This window comes from Haliaeetus albicilla, chromosome 5 (genome assembly GCF_947461875.1).
Source record: "Haliaeetus albicilla chromosome 5, bHalAlb1.1, whole genome shotgun sequence".
NCBI lineage: Eukaryota > Metazoa > Chordata > Aves > Accipitriformes > Accipitridae > Haliaeetus > Haliaeetus albicilla.
In genome coordinates this window covers 49,460,496-49,477,809 of record NC_091487.1, presented here as the reverse complement: position 1 = coordinate 49,477,809, position 17,314 = coordinate 49,460,496, and the positions used below count along the sequence as shown (strand labels likewise).

General features: G+C 43.9%; 1 protein-coding gene and 1 long non-coding RNA gene across 6 annotated transcripts in view; one reads left to right on the top strand and one right to left on the bottom strand.

Moving 5' to 3' along the window:
- Positions 1-36: 36 nt before the first annotated feature.
- On the bottom strand, positions 37-2,256 carry LOC138685338 (uncharacterized). Its single transcript, XR_011324571.1, has 2 exons — positions 1,481-2,256; positions 37-296 (listed from the first exon to the last, which is right to left on the bottom strand). It is a non-coding gene; the product is annotated as an uncharacterized lncRNA (long non-coding RNA).
- A 428-nt stretch (positions 2,257-2,684) lies between these two features.
- Positions 2,685-17,314, top strand: part of PRR5L (proline rich 5 like) — a 51,889-nt gene continuing 37,259 nt past the window's right edge. For 3 of the 5 annotated variants that reach the window (XM_069784695.1, XM_069784690.1, XM_069784694.1), the window contains exons 1-3: positions 2,685-2,820; positions 14,588-14,861; positions 16,199-16,279. In XM_069784695.1, coding sequence (XP_069640796.1) covers positions 14,692-14,861; positions 16,199-16,279 — 251 coding nt within the window. In that variant the 5' untranslated portion in view covers positions 2,685-2,820; positions 14,588-14,691. Of the gene's footprint in view, positions 2,821-2,988; positions 3,048-4,766; positions 4,932-14,587; positions 14,862-16,198; positions 16,280-17,314 lie in introns of those variants that run through there. The other 2 variants (XM_069784693.1, XM_069784691.1) reach the window with 2 other exon arrangements.

Here is a 17,314-nt window from a genome sequence, read left to right as displayed (position 1 = left end):
GAGGCAGAGTGTCAAAAACAAAATTAAGGCTGTAGCTCTTTTTCACATATCCATTTATTATACAAATGTCTGTAGCGACATCGTTGGTGTTGTCAATTTGCCGGCTTTTCGTTTTTCCGAGATGATGCTGTAGACTTGAACAAGGCCACAGAAGAGTCGACTCCTCTCACACAAAGCATTTGCACCATGTATTGGCTTCGGTGCCGAAAGCAGACGCCTGTAAATTATCACTTGTCTGTGTAAGGCAAGGAGCTTTCTTTGGAAACCGTATTCTTCTCTTTTTGCTCTAACCAAAGCTAAAAGGGAAAAGGGACCTATTAAAGGTCATTTTTCCCATCTGTCAATCTAAACATAACTCTTTTCTTTCAGAGCCCTTTCACTGCAACCCTATTCCACTCAGGCAAGCTTTAAGGCAGGATTTACCTTACCTAACTTCGAAAGGTAGGTGTGTTTTGCATAATCTCAGATAGCTAAAGTTAGGTAAAATGAATCCCACCTAAGTCTCTGCTGGGCTAATGTTTCTAATTGTCTGTCTTGCCTGCCCTTGCCACATGTTAAAGCCTTCCCAGTACCTGTGCTCCTGCGTAAGATAACCGGGGGCCCTCACTGCCAATGACAAGGACTCTTTCCTTTCCACAGAAGCCTCACTCCTTCGTAATGAGGAAATCAAAGAGGACCCCCCATTCTTCCCAGTGCCATGGCAGGGATCTTTTCAGCTCTTTCCTCCCTTTTCTCCTACAAGCGGGAGTCCAGCCACACATCAGGATGGTCACAGTAAGTCTCTGTTGTACCCTCAGTAGTAGTTCTGAAGCTAGAACCACATGGGTATGGCGAACGGCTTCCCCCTTGTAAAACTGGAGATCCACAACTCTGCATGTGCAAGGATTTGTCCCACACCTGAAACGTATTGTCAAGTTTTGATTCATGAACATGTGAGTTAAAATTTGGGGAAAGATGCCAGCTTCTGTGCTGGGGTTTGTTTTTTTTTTGGTTTTTTTTTTTTTTTAGAAAACCTGAGAATTTCTCTCCAATGGAGCATGCCACCTCACCAGGTATGTAAGGTCACCATTCTCTTCACCTGCAAATTCCTTAGGATGTTTGCTGGCTCATGGAGAACAAACAGTTCAACTACGATAAATCACATTCTTGCTTCTGCAGCCAAACTACCCATAGTGGCGGTCGCTTCCAGGCTACATCATGAGCCACAGACTGAGACCACCGCTCAAACTGTATTTCAGCAATGTTGTCTCTAAAAAATTAGTAACTGTTGGCTTGAAAAGCAGCTGCAGAATGAATGACAATATGCACTTTTAATTGTTAGTAGATTAAGAGATGCACTAAAATTTTATGTGCTGAATAGATGTCAACTCTCATCATATGCCACATCAGTCTGGGACAGGAAACGTGTGTTTGTATGTGTTCATATAGCTTGCAGTAAAATCCTGTCTGCAGGCCCCGGGTACTGATTTCATGTTCATACCAGTAAATCCTATTTGTATAACCGGTAGTAGCAATGGGCAGCAGGGAATGCTCACAGGACCTCAGTGAGTCTTTGTTTTACACATCTAGAGATAGAAAAGGAAGAAGAGAGACATGAGAATACCTCTCCTACAAACACATACTGCAAGTGTTCTCACGTAAGCTTGCTACAGAAATCTACAGAACAACTTAAAAGTGTTACAGGATCTCAGCACGGGCTGATGGATTAACATACTGGTTCCAGAATAGCACCAGCTTTTCTCAATTTAAGACCAGGTGCAACTCAGTTGTAAAGTCACGATTTGAGTTCTCTTTTAACAAGCGGTGCATTGGGTTACCAAGCATCAGGGGTACCACGCGTAAACTAATTCACAAAAGCCTCTTAAGCCGTTAAGAGAAAACGATCCTGTTTTACAGATTTGGTCCCTCTCCTTTAAGCACTTCAAAATGTCAGCGCTTTACATCAACGAGTAGCTCTCCAAAAATCTGAGTTACAGGTTCGACGCGATCGCTGGCTGATTGCAACTAATTGCAGCTTTCTAATCTCCTCGAGGACCCCGAATTACGGTGATTTTTTTTTTTTCAGCAGTTTCCTGTCTGATACCTGCTGCAGACTGCGACAGCTGAAGAGAGCAAAACTGCCGGCAGAGCCCCGAACCCTGCGATCAAAATAAAGTAAGCCCTCTCTTTAAACGGCACGTCTGCCCTTCCCCCGCCCCGCACGTTTTTTTGCCCACGACGACCCGGGTTCTTCATCTGGAGCTCGGTGCGAAGGCGAATCCCGCTCCCCGAGCCAGCCCGGCGGCAGCTGCGGCATCTCCCGGACCAGGTCCATCAGCCCGGGGCTGGGGAGGCGGCCGGGGCCAGGCCTCCGGAGCTCCTCCATCCTTCTCCCTTCCCCTCCTTTGGCTAAAGGTCAGGAGAACTCAACCTTCCTGACTGCGGCAGCAGGCAGGCATCCCCCGCTGCCCCCACCAGGCCGCCTTTTGTCCCTGCTGGGCGGAGCCAGCCAGAGGCAGCTTCTTAAAAAAAAAAAGAAAACAACCCATAAAGGCTGCCGGCAGCCGGGAAGTGTAAAATCCCGGCCGGCCGGTGGCAAATTTGGCCGGATCGCGGCGAGGAGGCGGCGCGGAGGGGCCACCCCCCGGCAGCCGCCCGTCCCCCGCAGCCCGGCGCGGCCGGGCCGCCGCCGCCGGCCGGGGGGGGTTGCGCGGCCGCCCCTGCCCGCGGAGCCGGGCGGAGGGGATGTTTCTCCGGGGGAGGCTTGCGGAAGGGAGCGGGCTGAGCCGGCTCCCCTCGCCCGGCGGTGCCTCTGAAGCCGAGAGCAGGCATAAAACCTGGGTAAGTTCTCCATTTAAAAAAAAATAAAATATTAAAAATAGACCCTCCGGCTCCGCAGCGCTGCCGAGTGAGTCATTTCCAAACCAGATGTCTCGGGCTGAGCCTTTTCCCCCCTCCCCGGGAGACGCAACAATTCCGAAACCGGGGATGAAGGGAGAGCGCGTTTTCTCCCCTTTCTCGAAATAAACCGGATTAGCACGTAGCCGCGGCGAGAGGAGACGACAGCCGTGAGTAGCAGGCTGCCCGCTTAAAAAAGTGGAGCTCCGTCCCTTTCCCCCTTCCCTCGGGCCTCTCCCCCGTGGGGATGCCACTCGCGTTTCCCCGACGAGCACTCAGAGCCTCTCTGCCCCGGGATTATTTACAGGGCTTTCCATTTTCGTGGGCATAATCTGCTTTTTGGTTCCTTCAACTGCCAAACCCGCCCCGGCCGCCTTCTCGGGGGGACATCAGCCACAGCCACGCACAGTGCTAGCGGTGACGCTGGCCGACGCAGCCCCTGCCTCTCTGGGCTGAAAAGAATAGTCCAAAGCACAGCTATTTTTTTTTCTTTTTTTTTTCTGCCTTTTCCAGTCATATGACGATTCGTTCATGGAAGTGGGCCGTCTCAGCTGGAGGGATTTTTTTGTTTGTCAGCATCAAGTGCTGAGCATATTTATAGGCAATGCTGCAGTTTTGTGGTATGGAAGGTTTCAGTCACGCAGAACTCATCGGTACCTGGATCAGTGTGCAAGAGCCATTTACATCTTGCATATAGTGCTGTATGTGCATACCTATTTAATGTATATACCCGTAGATCTTATTTCACGGTGAGGCAGCGTGCACCGGCCACAGAAGCTGATGTGTAGGCTACGTAGTTTTTTTTCTAAAACAGATGCCACGGTCCAACTGTGCAGTAGTCCCTAATGGTATAGACAGATCAGCAGAGACAAGACCTTGTGCTCTCCTGATAAACCGACTTTCCTGAAACTAGGAAACCACCTAGCTAGGGGTAAAATCCTGCCCTCTGACCCCTGTGAAGAACTTTGTTAGCATTTTGGTGACAAAAAACGACCTATAGTTGAAAATATGCGCAGTGAGTTATGCCATCTATTTTACAGCCGTGGGAAGGATGTTAGGTTTGGGAACATGATCCGTGGTAGTAACCCAAATCTAACGGCATTTCTGTGTAGGTAAGTGGAGAATCGTGATGTAAGAGCACTTGCATTCTCTTTTTTTGCTGTTTAGATTCAATTTCTCTTATTAAAGCTATTTATATTTTTTACAGCCAAGAGAGACCATTGTGACTGATTGACCTGTCACATAGGGTGCAGAGTGCTGAGAGATTCCCGCAGGTTTGCGACATTTCTTTTAGCTATAATGTGTAAGAGATTCATGAACTTAAAAGTGCTACCAAAGTACTGAACTAAAAAGAGAAAATATGATTCTCCTGTGTTCCAAAACACAAGAAAAAGCAGGCTTCCCTTCCCAAGTAAATGAAAATTTCACAGTAATCCAAGACAATGTACGCTCTTGATACACAGTTCATAGACAACGTATGGCATTCTTGCTAAGATTTGAGTGCCATGGACTTCTATAACGTATTGGAGGGAAGAAAATTCTTGGACTCGGATTGAAAAAGAGCTGCTTCTTGGTGAAGCTAGGAAGATGGTTTTCCAGAGGTGGATTATTCTGTGGTTGTCGATGACAGGGGTGTCCTGAATCTCTCATTGAAATAGCTGTCAGGTCAGGTACGGTGCGTTGCACTGGGTTCTATGTGGATGGTACCTGCAAGTTGGCAGTGCCAAGGGTGGGCAGGGAAGCTCAAGCACACTCAAGCCCACATGGGACTCTTTTTAGCTATGTCAATTTAATAGCAGTATTTCCTCTGGCAGTTTTACAGCAGAATTAAGGTGGCAGTTTCACATTTGTCTTCAGCCTTCAAGATAAAATTCTTTGTAATTACTTTAATGCAGTGTGTTTATAGGCTGTCTGATGTCAGTTGAGGCCCTGATAAGACTTCCAACGTTCACTTTCAAAGTTCAGCTGAACACAGGTAGTGTTTACTGACTCCTGAATCCCTTTTGGAAGAATTTCAATTCCTTAAATTTCTAGCAACCAAAGACACAGAATAGGTGAGATATTTAACCTCTTATTTGAGAAATAAGTAGACGTAGCTTTCATTCTTAAGGAAAGAGTGGAGGAATGGGACTTGAATGCATCATCAAGGGCTTAGAAGTAGCAGGCAAATAAGCACTAGAATTGTGTCCTTTTTGTAACTCATTTTCAATGAGTTCAGTTTTCATATGTGACTTTTCCAGACGCCTGTAGTATTTGTGTTTTTTTTTCCCCCCATAATGTATGTCCTTTTGTACTCATTGTTTCTGCTGATGTGAATTCAAGCATAAATATATACTGACTAAGTATGTGCTGGGTTCCAGGGCTTATTCAGTAGGGCATAACAACTCGTTCTTACTACATGAGATGGGGCTAAGTGCAACTCAGAAGACGGAAGATTGCGCTGAGCAAAAACCTGGTTATGCTAGAGCTGGCTGAGGGTGGGCTGTGATGTATAAGCAGGCTACTTAACTCCCATGTTTTGTAGCCCCAGGGTTAAAAATGTGGGGTAAACTTATGTTTTTAATAACAACAACAGGAATGTGGAAACAAAAAACAAACAAAAAGGAGTAAGTATGAAGTGCAAGAAAGCACAAAGATGATAATCATTCTAGTTGCAGCAGAGATAGTTCCTAAAGTAATTGTAGTTGTTGGCATTTTGTTTGATTTTGATGAAGTGTATCCTGCATGCTTTCTGATTAATGTTCCTGGAAAACTAAGCATGTCATTACATTTAGACTGATATGACTTTCTTCTGAAACTGTGTTCTCACCCCCCCACCCCACCCCACCCCATGCTTCTGCCTGGCATCTTTAAGAAAGCATCCCTGTGGCTCTCCCTTATCTGTTGCCCTCTTGTAACTTTATGAATTAGTTTATGAATTTCACCACGTCTGACCAAGGAAGGAAAGGTCTAAAAGGACCTGAGCTTTGTGAAAATGTTTTTAGAGCCCATGCTGGAGGAAGGGCTCTTGTTGGGAGTTCTCCCCTCCTGTGTGTGTGAAATTCAGAAGGGAGCGTGATGCAGGAGAGGAGGGCTGGTTTAGTTCTGCTGTTCATGTTAACTAGCAAATATGAACAGTTTACTTGTTGAGCAGCTATGGCTTTTATTCCTTTTAAATACAAGCCAACAGCTTCTCCATATGCTCAGCAAAACTGCTGTGATCTCTACAGACTGTTCAAGGTACGTTGTCGTTTGTTTTGAATAAGTTTATACACATATTTCCTGAATCTTGCAGCAGATGCTACTTGGGAGTTATTGGAAACAGGTTGAAGCTGCTGAGTCGGTTTCTGGGTTCGAAAACACATTTGTCACTTCAATCCAAAGGTCTTTTCTACAGCAAAAAGTTTGATAGCTTACTGATGTTTGTGTCATCCAAGTGATACATTCCTGGCCTGTTTTGCTCCAGGAGGGATGCATCTACTAGCGCATCTATTAAATGCTATTCCTGACAGTGGAAGGAAATAACTATTTAGGCATGTGTCATCTTTTTTTCTTGTTTTCATGCTATGGCTTGTTCCTATGTAGCTGTACTGATTAAAAGTCATTCCAGTAATCAACAGAGTTAAAGACTGCTAGGCCTGGGAATAACATAGGCCACCGAACTGGGTGCCTGAGCTCCTTGAACTGCTACTTTTCTATTAAATCAGTTGCGGTTTTTAGAGTGTAACAGCTTGAGTAAAGCCTTGCTAATAGAATTGGAGACAAAGCAACAGTGATTTTAACTCTGCCGTCTGAGGTGAGCTACGTCTTGGTGGATGAAACTCAAAAGAGGGATACAGATGAGCTTGATGCTTAAAAAAATCCATGCTCGCTGCTGCGGATTGGGACAGTTCTGCACTGAGTTCATTTTGAAAGGATGGTACTGTAGCTGTCATGGATACAACTTTATGGAATGCCTAAAAAACCCTAATGTTTTCAGTTAATCAGAAAATGCTGATATATCTCCACTTTCCCCCCTCTTATCCCTTCCTCCTCTCTGTTGGATGGGGTTCTTTATTTAACCAAGGAGGTAAGTCTATTTTTTCAGTCCCAATCCAGTCCATCAGTTTTATGTTTCTGAAACTCCACTACGTTTTTGCTTCTTGCCTTTCATAGCTAGGTTTTTGGCGTGGTAGTTGCTTATACAGGGAATACAATTTGTTTCAACCAGATTAAATCAGTTGTTCATGCATCTAATTCAGATTTGTCTCTAGCTTAATACTCATCAGCTAAGTGATTCTAATGAGGTATTCTCCTCTATTCTCCACCCAAGCATTTCAGAGTGTTTTGCAAACATGTGGCGCCTTTTAATAGCCATAACAATTTTCTCCATTTCTGTATGATGTGAGTCCAAAGAATTAAGTAATGTTTTTGAAATAGCACAGCAAACCTGTGGTAGGGAGCAAAATAACTTTGTTGTCTTAGATGCTACTACTGTATTACAAAATATTTCTTTTTCTGTATGTTCCTGATCTCTTTTCACATTGAACTGGCTCGCTCTGTGCCATTACTGACTTCTTACACTTTTTTATGAGGAATTGTACTATCATGTATACAGATGTGAAAGAGCAGTCTTACTTCTAACTGGCTGTCAACTGCAAAGGGGTTGCAGTGTTCTCTGAATTACAGAGATGCTTCTCAGACCATGGTGGGATATAAGCACAGGTTTTTCCCCCTCCTCTTCTCATATATTTCCTCTCACTCTAAGCAGAGTTTCATTTTGAGTTTCAGGTTTGCTTTAACCTCAGGAACTCAAAGCATAACTAAGTGGAAACCACTGAGTTTCTTTTCAACTGTTACACGGCTCTGCTATCAAAGCCAAGTAAGACCTGTTTGTGAATTTGTTTGAGATGTATTGTGAATAAAGGCATGATGTGGGTCCAGTTTGAAAAGGGAATATGCAAAAGATGGGGGAGGAAAGCAAGGATCCTGAGGTCTCATTTGTGGAGATGGGAAAGGTGAGATCTTCTTTTGAGTAGTCAAAGAGCAGCAGTAAAATTGTTGGATATATGGGTGCATACCAGAGTGTCAACAGTTTGTTTTGAGAGGGCTGTTTCCCATATTCTGTTGATGTCACTTCTTCTGCATACTTCAGCTCAATAGTTAAATTCTATCAAGTTTAATTAAGGATAGGTGAGGCCAGCAGAACATCTCCAGACTATTTATGGGGCACCAAGTTGCTGCCTTCGTGGTGGGTTAGCCCAGTAGAAAAAAAATAATTAAAAAAAATTGACACCGTTTGGTGTTGAGTCAGCTTTGGAAAGGAGAGGTAGATCAGATGAATCCTTGTTCTCTCCAGCTGTGCGAAAGAATTTGAAAAGCTTCATTAGGTGATCCTAGAGAGGCGTTTTTGTTTGGTGAAGGTGCGTGGCGCTGGGTAATGCGCTTCGGCTGGCTGAAGTCCTGCATTCGCCGGCCGGTGTGTAAGCCGTGCGGAGGGCTTGAGGAACGGCCTTGCGTTCCGCCGTGGGACGGCATCTGGGGCGCAGCTGAATGAGGTGCTGGTGGAACGCCGTCCTTCTTCCCGCCTGGATCCTGCCCTTGCGCCGAGGAGCGGGGGCACGGCCCCTGCCTGCGCCTGTGGCCTGCGGTCCCTGATCGTAGCATCCCTAGGGTTTCCCCTTGCAAAATTTCTGAGCTGGTTTTGTTGGTGGGGTTTCGGAAACAAGTGGTGTGACTACGCGGGTAGATGAAACTGTCTTTTTAAAGTCTGCAACGTGAACCTTTCCCGCTGACGAGATTGTCAGACCTGCAGGCTGGTCTTGCACGCTTCCATTCGCCTTCCTGAATTGGGAACGTCTCTTAGCGTGGGCCATGCTCCTGGCGCGAGTGTGAGCACACCTGAGGATATACTGGTCCTTATGAGAGGGGCTGCTCACAAGAGAACGTATCTGCACTTTTCCTTGGTGTTTCAGGGCTTGACTCAAACCATATTAAGACTAATATTTAGATTCCTGTTGGTTTTGATGGGCTGTGGCTTAAGCACTAAACTTTTCACAAGTCAGATTTCCAAGGGCATGAAGGCATGAAAGGATGAGGTATAGGAAGGAGCATGCCTCGAGATTGGACCCCAGAGCGCCTCCAAAATTTTTGACACTCTCAGTTTCAGTAACTTCTGACATACATCTAAGACACAGCTTCTGATCAATGTTAACCAGAAGGGGACTTTGTTAGTTATTGAATAAATCTCAATTTGATCATCTTCTCTCCTTCTGAAAAGGTGGCCTTGTTTATTTTTAAGAAACTGAGCAATTGGGGGCTATAAAAGGAACTGAATGTACTGTAAAATTAACAGTGGCAAATGCTGTCTGTGTTTTCTTAGAATATAAACTAAATTCATGCATGTGCATTGTGATGACCTAAAAGACTTGAAGTTACAGGTTGTGGGCTGCTTTCCCACTTCTCAGTACGGCTCTGTAGCAAATAAATGAGGGTGTTTTGTCAGAAATAGTGTCTTCAGATCTTGTCAGTTGAATTTGACTCAAGGATTTTGCCAACCACACACTTTGTTAAAGATTTACTGGGCTGGAAAGAGAATCTAGATGGTTCTCTGCATAGTTTTTGTGTCTGAGGTAGGATGAAACTGCTTATTATGAGACTGTAGGCCTAGTACAGTGGGGGATTTTTCTTAAGATTATGCTTCTTCCACACCCAGAATCATTAAAAAAAATTCTGGTCCATGTTGCAGTATCCAATTTGTGTATTTTATGGTCATAGGTCATCAATGTCACGATTGCACAAAGCGTATAAAGGAGAGGAAAATGGGCAAGTGGATATATTTCTTCATGAAGGGCCTGGGTTTTTACCACTAAAAAAAGTTTAAATGGCAAAACATCACTTATATCTGGATAACCCCTCATTCTCTGTTGCTCTGTTTCGGGAGGCCTGGGAAATGCTTGTTTGGATGAATTGAGGATTCTGGGATTCCTCCATTCTCCCTTCCCCCCCCTTGCCATCTGGCTTGAAGTTACTTTTTGACTTGTGGCTTTTTGGTGTGAATTTGGTGTGAAGTAGTGTTGGTGCAAGTTTTCCTCTAAGAAGCAAAACCAGTTTTAGTTTTGCTGCCCCATCACTTCCATTAGTGGCTGTTGCTCTGAGTCTTGCAGAGAAGGCATCAGAGGAATGTAAAAAGGTCTGTTCTTTTGTTAAATCTCAGTTACCACGGGCTTTTTGTTTGTTTGGCCCAAGATTATTATGAAGACTCATAATCTGGAGGAATTGCTGCCAACTTTTTCTTTGGGTTATTCTTTCTTTAGTAGAGAGAGAGAGAGAGATCTCTCTAGGTATATTGCCTGATCTTGCTTTTCCTCCAGACAGTCAGACATATTATGCTCTGTTGGGAGGGAAAAGTCTTTTCATGAAATGATTTTATAGTGATTTCTCTGTTGGTTTTCATGGCTAACAGAAAACAAATAATAGAAAATTCCTAGGTTGATGACTGTAATGTTTTTATAAATGCCTGTATCTGTGTGTTGGAAAAGGATTTGTCGCCATGCTTTATTGTTCTCTTTAAAGATTCAGATTAATCCTCAAAATGTTTACTCAGATGTGATGAATTACAAGTGGATGAAATTACATTGTTGTCGGATTGACTCATCATCCTGCTTCGCTCCCCCCATGGAGACCATTGACTTCCAGCTCTGAAGAGTTTGCTCACTCGGAGACCTGGGTTTTACACAGATGACACATCTCCCTTGTTAGAAATCTAGAGGGTTTTGATAACTGGCTTTTGAGATGATAATCAGGGATAAGAGGAGAAAAAAGGCCAGGGGGTAGGAGAGCTGGAAGGGAAGGAAGAGCAATACCTATCTCTCTGACTTACTTACGACAAGCTTCTTGCCAAAAAAGATGCGCAGGGTCATTAAGCGAGATGAGGAGAGTGGGGAATGTTTTAGGATATCAGCAGTTTGAAATGCCCCGATGCCATATAAAGCATTGCCCCAGCAGCTAAAGCATGTGGCAGTGAGAGATTATCTTGGTGTGGCTGTCTCTCTTATGCACTTGCTGCACTTTAGTCTCCAGGTCTTTGTGCCTTTTATAATCAACGGTGAGAGTGTTGCTTCGTGGCTAGAACATGCTGCACCCTGGTGTCTGCCTTCACTCTGTATAAAAGGGGAAAAATAATAATTGCTCCTCTGTAAAGCTTTTTCTAGTTCTGTGTTGATATATCAATAGGACTGTGATTATTAGACGTAGGTTTTATTTTGTAGCCTTCTAAAACACTTTAATCTTAGGAAGGGGAGACTGTAGATGTGAGGGAGTTTGGACTGAAGGCCTCTGGAAGGACAATGCCTGTTTCTGAATATTTCTGTGTAATTCTAGAAGAGTTTTCACAGCAAACTGAAGAGGGAAGTTGTTCCTTGCTGTACTCAGCATTTTGCTAAATACTGTTCATTCCCAATAGCTAAAATAGCCTGAATACCATGAGGGCTTCTTACTAACCTATAACTATGTTAATGTCTTTCTTGTCACAAGGGTAGTTTCTCTCAGTAAAAAGCCAAAAAATTGCACACTGCAGAGTGCACACCATGGACATTGCCAACAAACAGCTGATGCAAATTCCCTGCAAAAATGAGGCAGTATTTACAAGGCTGACTTGCTTTGGGGAAAACTATCAGTGGAAACTAGTTGCTGTGAGAGGAAAATCCAGTCTGATGGAAGTGTTTGGTTGGGTTTGGGTGCTTTGTTGTACCTTCAGGTGTACAGGATCTGCAAACTACTTGTGCCAAAAGTCTGTTTTCTAGTAAATGCTCTGGTACTTCAAGCTTTATGAAACTCTGAAAATAGTTTAGATAGGCTGTGTGCATGGAGAGAGGATGGTCCTTCTCACAAATTTTGGCACTTTCAGTTCTGATAACATGAGAGTCAGTTATGTTTGGATACCATTTGGTGGCTAGCCTGCCTTCAGAGTAACAGTTTGCTGCGCCTGCCATTTAACAGCTATCGTTTTAGATAAGATAGGAGAGATTTGTATCTTTGAATCCTGAAGAAATGAACATAAGCCTCTGAATCTGGTCCTAAAGCTGAAGATCTTGTCTTAAATTCCTGATGAGAACCTGAAGTAAGGTTGACTTGATAGTAACATGGGATTGCAGACTGGGCTTGGGGCAGGAAGGGGCAAGAGGGGTGTCTTCTCTGCTCTTTGCAGACAAGGGCTTGTTATTATCTGTCTGGGTGAATTTAACAGAGATTAAGGAAAACAATGTGTATGTTTCTGTAAGCAGAAACAAGCACATTCCCTTGGTAAGTGTTCAGGAAATTTGCCTGTGGGACCCTGTGTTATGCCATGGTTCTGCTGCTGTGGAATCAGTCTTGTAAATCCATAGCCCAAGCTCAGGAGAGACATTCCTGATTGTGGTGTTTTACCGCTTGCACAGAATAGCCAAAGAATTTCCTACATGAACTTGAAATATATGGATATTAAGGCACAGAGGTTGTTCTCCTGATTTACATTTCTGCATTTAAGCTTTCCCCTTGCAACTTAATCTGACTTGAATTAATATAAATGCAGCTTTATAAAATTATTTCATTGCTGGAGAGAGAGATACCTGTATGCACTTATGGTACCTGGACTAGTGATAGGAGGAGGCTCGTGGGCTAGCACAAGCATCTTAACCACTGCTTTCTAGTTCTGTTAAATGCCTACAACTGATCTAAAGTAACACTTGTATTACATTTTATAGCTCTCAAAAATATATGCTGTTTTCCCTGTGTAAAAATTGTTAAGCTAGACATTTTACTGCACTGCTGGGAGAAGTGAGCTGTCACTCAGCTCCTCATGCTGTCAGCTTTGGAACTTGGAGACGACAAACTTTGGCACAAGCACTTGTTCTGCAACAGAAACATCTGTTATACTTACACTTTGTCTCCCAGACACCTTTTGGTATGTTGTGAGAAAAGCCTGCCCTCGACTCCCCAAGGTGCTGTAGCTTTTTTCCTCTGATGATTTCTGATGTGGTTACAGTTGCCAATAGAGAAATTGCTGGTAGATTGAAAATGTGTGGGCAATGTCAAATGGACTGTTATTTCAAAATGCACACAGAAGACCCTGCTGATTTGGTTGTATTAGTTTAATTTTATTCTTAATTTCTAAAAGTTATGACTTTTTTTTTTTTTTTTTAAATTTAAATTGTAACCGAGCAGGTACAGGTTCAACAGATTTCTTGCTTGAAAGGGCAGCACAGTCAAGGCTAAGCTCATGTCGTGAAAGACTCTCTGGCCTTTGTCATCTTTAAAGACAGCCAGGAGTTGTCTAAAGACAGAAAAAAGTTGCACTTGTAGCCATGTTCCAGTTCCACAAAGATCTGTGCAAACTGTATTTAGCTTGTAGGGGAATAACAAGCGTATTTATTTCTTGAATAGCACCAAGAATGATAGTACCGCCTGTTTCAGTGCCTAAAAAATGAGGTGTTTTCTCCTCTAACTTCCTTGGCAGCGGGGCGCGCAGAGTCCGTGGCACAGCAAGGGCTTGCGAGAGCTTCATGGTGGTTGATCAGAATCTGACAAGGCCATGCGGAGTCGGGGTAGCAGAGTGAGCTCAGCGTGAAATGGGGCTGGCCAGGTGGGAAGAAAGCTGTTCTCTTGCATATAAAAAGTTAGTTATGGTTTGGGGAGTGGAAAGAGTTTCCTGAAGCCGAGGAATAGTCAAATTAGAAGGGCTCTGCAGATACACGACATTTCTTTGGCCGATCATCTCTCTTTTCACCTCATGCTGAAGATGTAGTGGGAAAGAGAAGATTTTGCTTTACATCTTTTGCTTGCGGTTCGGTTACGCAACTTTTTTGTTTGTTTTTGGTTTTTTCCCCCCTCCTTTCTCTCACATCTCCATTCTCCAAACTCAAACTGCCAACTACATCTACTGCTTGTATTCGTCTGAAGTGGGAAGATTTCGAAGTACAGAAGCTTTGCCAAAGTTTTTTTTTGTGGTTTTTATCCACACTAACTTCTTCTATTTCTGTGGTTTACTTGGGGCTACATATTCATCTATATGGAGATGATGATCAGAGTGGAAAATACTGGCATTTTGTATTTGGCCTAGCAATTACTTCTCATTCTGTAGAAAACAAAACAAACAAAAATCCTGCTTACTCTTAAAATATCTGGTTGTCAGACCTTTTTTGCAGAAGCTCCCTATTGTATCCTTTTTGTAATGGACTGATAACGAGTGGGTTTATTCCCTTGCACAACACTTCTCAAAAAAAAAAAAAAAAAGCACTGCATTTGTCTGTTTATCTTTTCTCCATTGTTCATCTTTTGCTCCTTTCTGGTGAAATAGTTTTCTTTTTTCTTTCTTCAGTTTCTACTACTTTATACACGCTGAATGGCTAACTGTATTTAAAGATATTTGTAAAGTGCCTCTGGCAGAAGAGTTTAGGCACCTCTGTTGCATCTCTGCTAATTGAAATGGAAAGAGAGACCATGCCTGTGTTTCTGGCTGGCTGTGTTGGGTCATTATTTAAGGGACAAGATGGGAAAGGGGGCTGCTGTTGAAGAACTCCAGCAGATTTGCACAAATTTGCTGTTAACGGACTAGGATATTTTCTCCCCTCCCTTCTCTGTCTCGCTCTTTTCCTTTCTTTTTGCTTTGCAGGACTGCTTCAGTTCCTTCATCATCTTGCAATGCGTGTCCGTGTCACAACCTGACGCTGCGGCGAACTGCTAGTCCAAGGCTGACCCTTTGCTTTTGCTGCAGGCTGACTCCTCAGGTTTGAAGACTTGTTGACACCACTGAGTCTGACGCTTGGACCTTCGAGAGAAGAGACTTTCTGACGGCCCTGCTCCACTCCACCTGACCCTATGACCGGAGGCTTCACCGTAGCTCCATCCTTCGGTCTCCAGTTCCTCAAGATGGGTTCGTTCAGAAGGCCCCGACCTCGCTTCATGAGCTCCCCGGTCCTCAGTGACCTCCCGCGGTTCCAGGCAGCCCGGCAGGCTCTGCAGCTCAGCTCCAACTCTGCCTGGAACAGGTGAGCAGGACCGACCCTGGCTGAGCCCTCACCCAGCAGCAGCCCCACGTCTGTCCCATCTTTGTGCTTCAGACCATTTACGGCTAAGCTCATCCCTTCGTAAGCACGCATGAATTTTTAGCGTGCCCGAGCTTTGCCAGCATTCAAAGCCTCCATGGAGGTGAAAAAATTAGACCTCGTAGTGTTCAGCCTGGTTTTTGGCCAACGTTGTTCAGAGGTACTGTCTTGAAGTAAAGCAGAATTGCTCTTTGTTAACAGCTGCATCTTTTAAATACCATTTAGGAAAACATATTTCTAGTACTGTAACAAAGGCCAGTTTCTTAATGCACAGCAGGCATTTATTTGCATATTATGAAGCTCTTACCACAGTCAGGTTCCTCTGACAACTGCTAAGCTTGTGGCTGCTACCAGTATTTCCTATTGACAGCCCAATCCTGCCTACAGTGTGTGTCATGCAGCAATGGCAACTGGAAAAACAATGTGTAGGATGAAGAGTGAGATGTCCTGACCCGATCTAACGGTCTGCTGCTACCAAAAGCGGGTATTCCCACATTCCTTTCTGCCACCTTGCACCAGCTCCGTGCTCTGCAGACCCCTTTCTCTTGCTGACCTAGCTCAGCTTACTAATGGCGCATGAAAGTAGCCTGGCAAAAACATGGCAGTCTTGTGCCAGGATAGTGAACTGTGGTCCATGAAGCGTGCAAATGCCATAACTGGCCCACGAAAGGGAATGCCCGTTAAGTGAAAGACTCCTCCTGTTGTTAGCCATGGCAAGTCTTTAGACCTGCTAAACCATCTTGTATGCAGTCACTTGATGACTTCCTCCGTGCTGGTGAGAGAAGTATGAGTTTAGAAGATCCTCCAAGAGCATCTTACAAGCATTAAGAGGTCTTAAAGTTGGGTCTGACTGCCATGATGCTGGCTGCAGAACATCTTGCAGCACAGCCATGGTCCTGCTAGCATCCCTGCAGAATGCAATGTGATGTGTTTGGCAGATATTGCCAAAAATCTATGTCTGCTCATAGCAACTAGCCTGCAGCACACAGCAGAGATCCCCAGAACAGTCGTGTTAAAGATGTATCTGGTGTGAATGTGTTCTTTGTGAACAGTGTCCCTGTCACAATTTTCCCTCACTTACCTGTCTCCCATGGGAGATGTAGGTAAATAAGTGATGATTTCCAGGGGAGAAAAAATGGAAGAATTTAAGTGCGATTAACCTCTCCACCCCATTATAACCAGTCAGGTTTTGGGGACTAGCTCACATTGCGCTCTGTGTTAAATCATACTGGTGGCTTTTATTTATGGATGTTGTACTGTCTCGTTTCTTTTTTTGGCAGTGTTCAAACAGCAGTGATAAACGTGTTCAAAGGGGGAGGCTTGCAGAACAATGAACTTTACACCCTCAATGAAAATATCAGGTAGGTTGCTGAAATGCATCAAAAGGGATTTTTGTTGCTGCTTGTTTGGTGTTTGCTTGGTTTTGTTCCCCTACAGAACTGCAGTTAGAGGATATTGGTGGGAGGAGCAGGGATTGAAGCAAACTTAAGCACACCTTTGGGGTTTCGGACTAACTTGCTTCTTTTTTGCTGTTGGGTGGAGTGAATGGCATGGAGCACTTGGGTAGTATTTCTCTGACTTTTGTGGATATGTAGCTTTGACAAGGAAAGGATGTGTATTGACTTGGATTATAAGGATTTTGTCCCCTCCTAGGGAGTTTGCCTCTTCTGGCTGTTTTTTACACATTTTTATCAGGGCATTTGTGATGGTAATAATGTCTCTTTTCTAAACCCAAGCTTCTCAGAACCATGGAGTGTTTAAAATGAAAGCAAAACGCAGCATTTCATTTAAAAGCTTAATCTTCACATGATATTTGCAGAGCAAGACCTGAAAATACGAACCCTGAAGATAAAAAAACTAAAAGCCTAACAAACGTTTTCTAACACTGATGCTAGTGATGATTAAAAGTATCATTTTTTTTTTTTTTAAGCAGGTTTCATGATTATCTGTGGTTTCATTCTGATTATTTGGAAAGTTTGGTTAGCGATAGGACTGTAGAGTAGATAAAGAACAATTTATTCTTGCCTTGGTGCCAAGCGTTGCTAAGAGGAGTATTGTCAGAGCTCATGGATGTAGTTCCTCCTCCCTCTCTCTTTCCCACTACATCCATACTCATTCATCATAAATGCTGTCGTATAGGTCTCCACTTCTCCTTTTATACAACTCCCCCCCCATCCCTATTGCATTTTTCCTGAGCGCCAAAATTCAGATGGCAATTTGGGCTAAGCATGTACTACGCAGCAGTCTAAACTACCCCTTTCTCTACTTTCAAAATAAATGCTGCTTGCAGGGCACAAGACTCTCTCCTACTTGGTCTGGTCCCAAAGGTGAAAGTTGAATATAATTCCTTTTGAGAGCTGAGTGAGGGCAGTGTCTCATGCTTTAACAGTATTTTA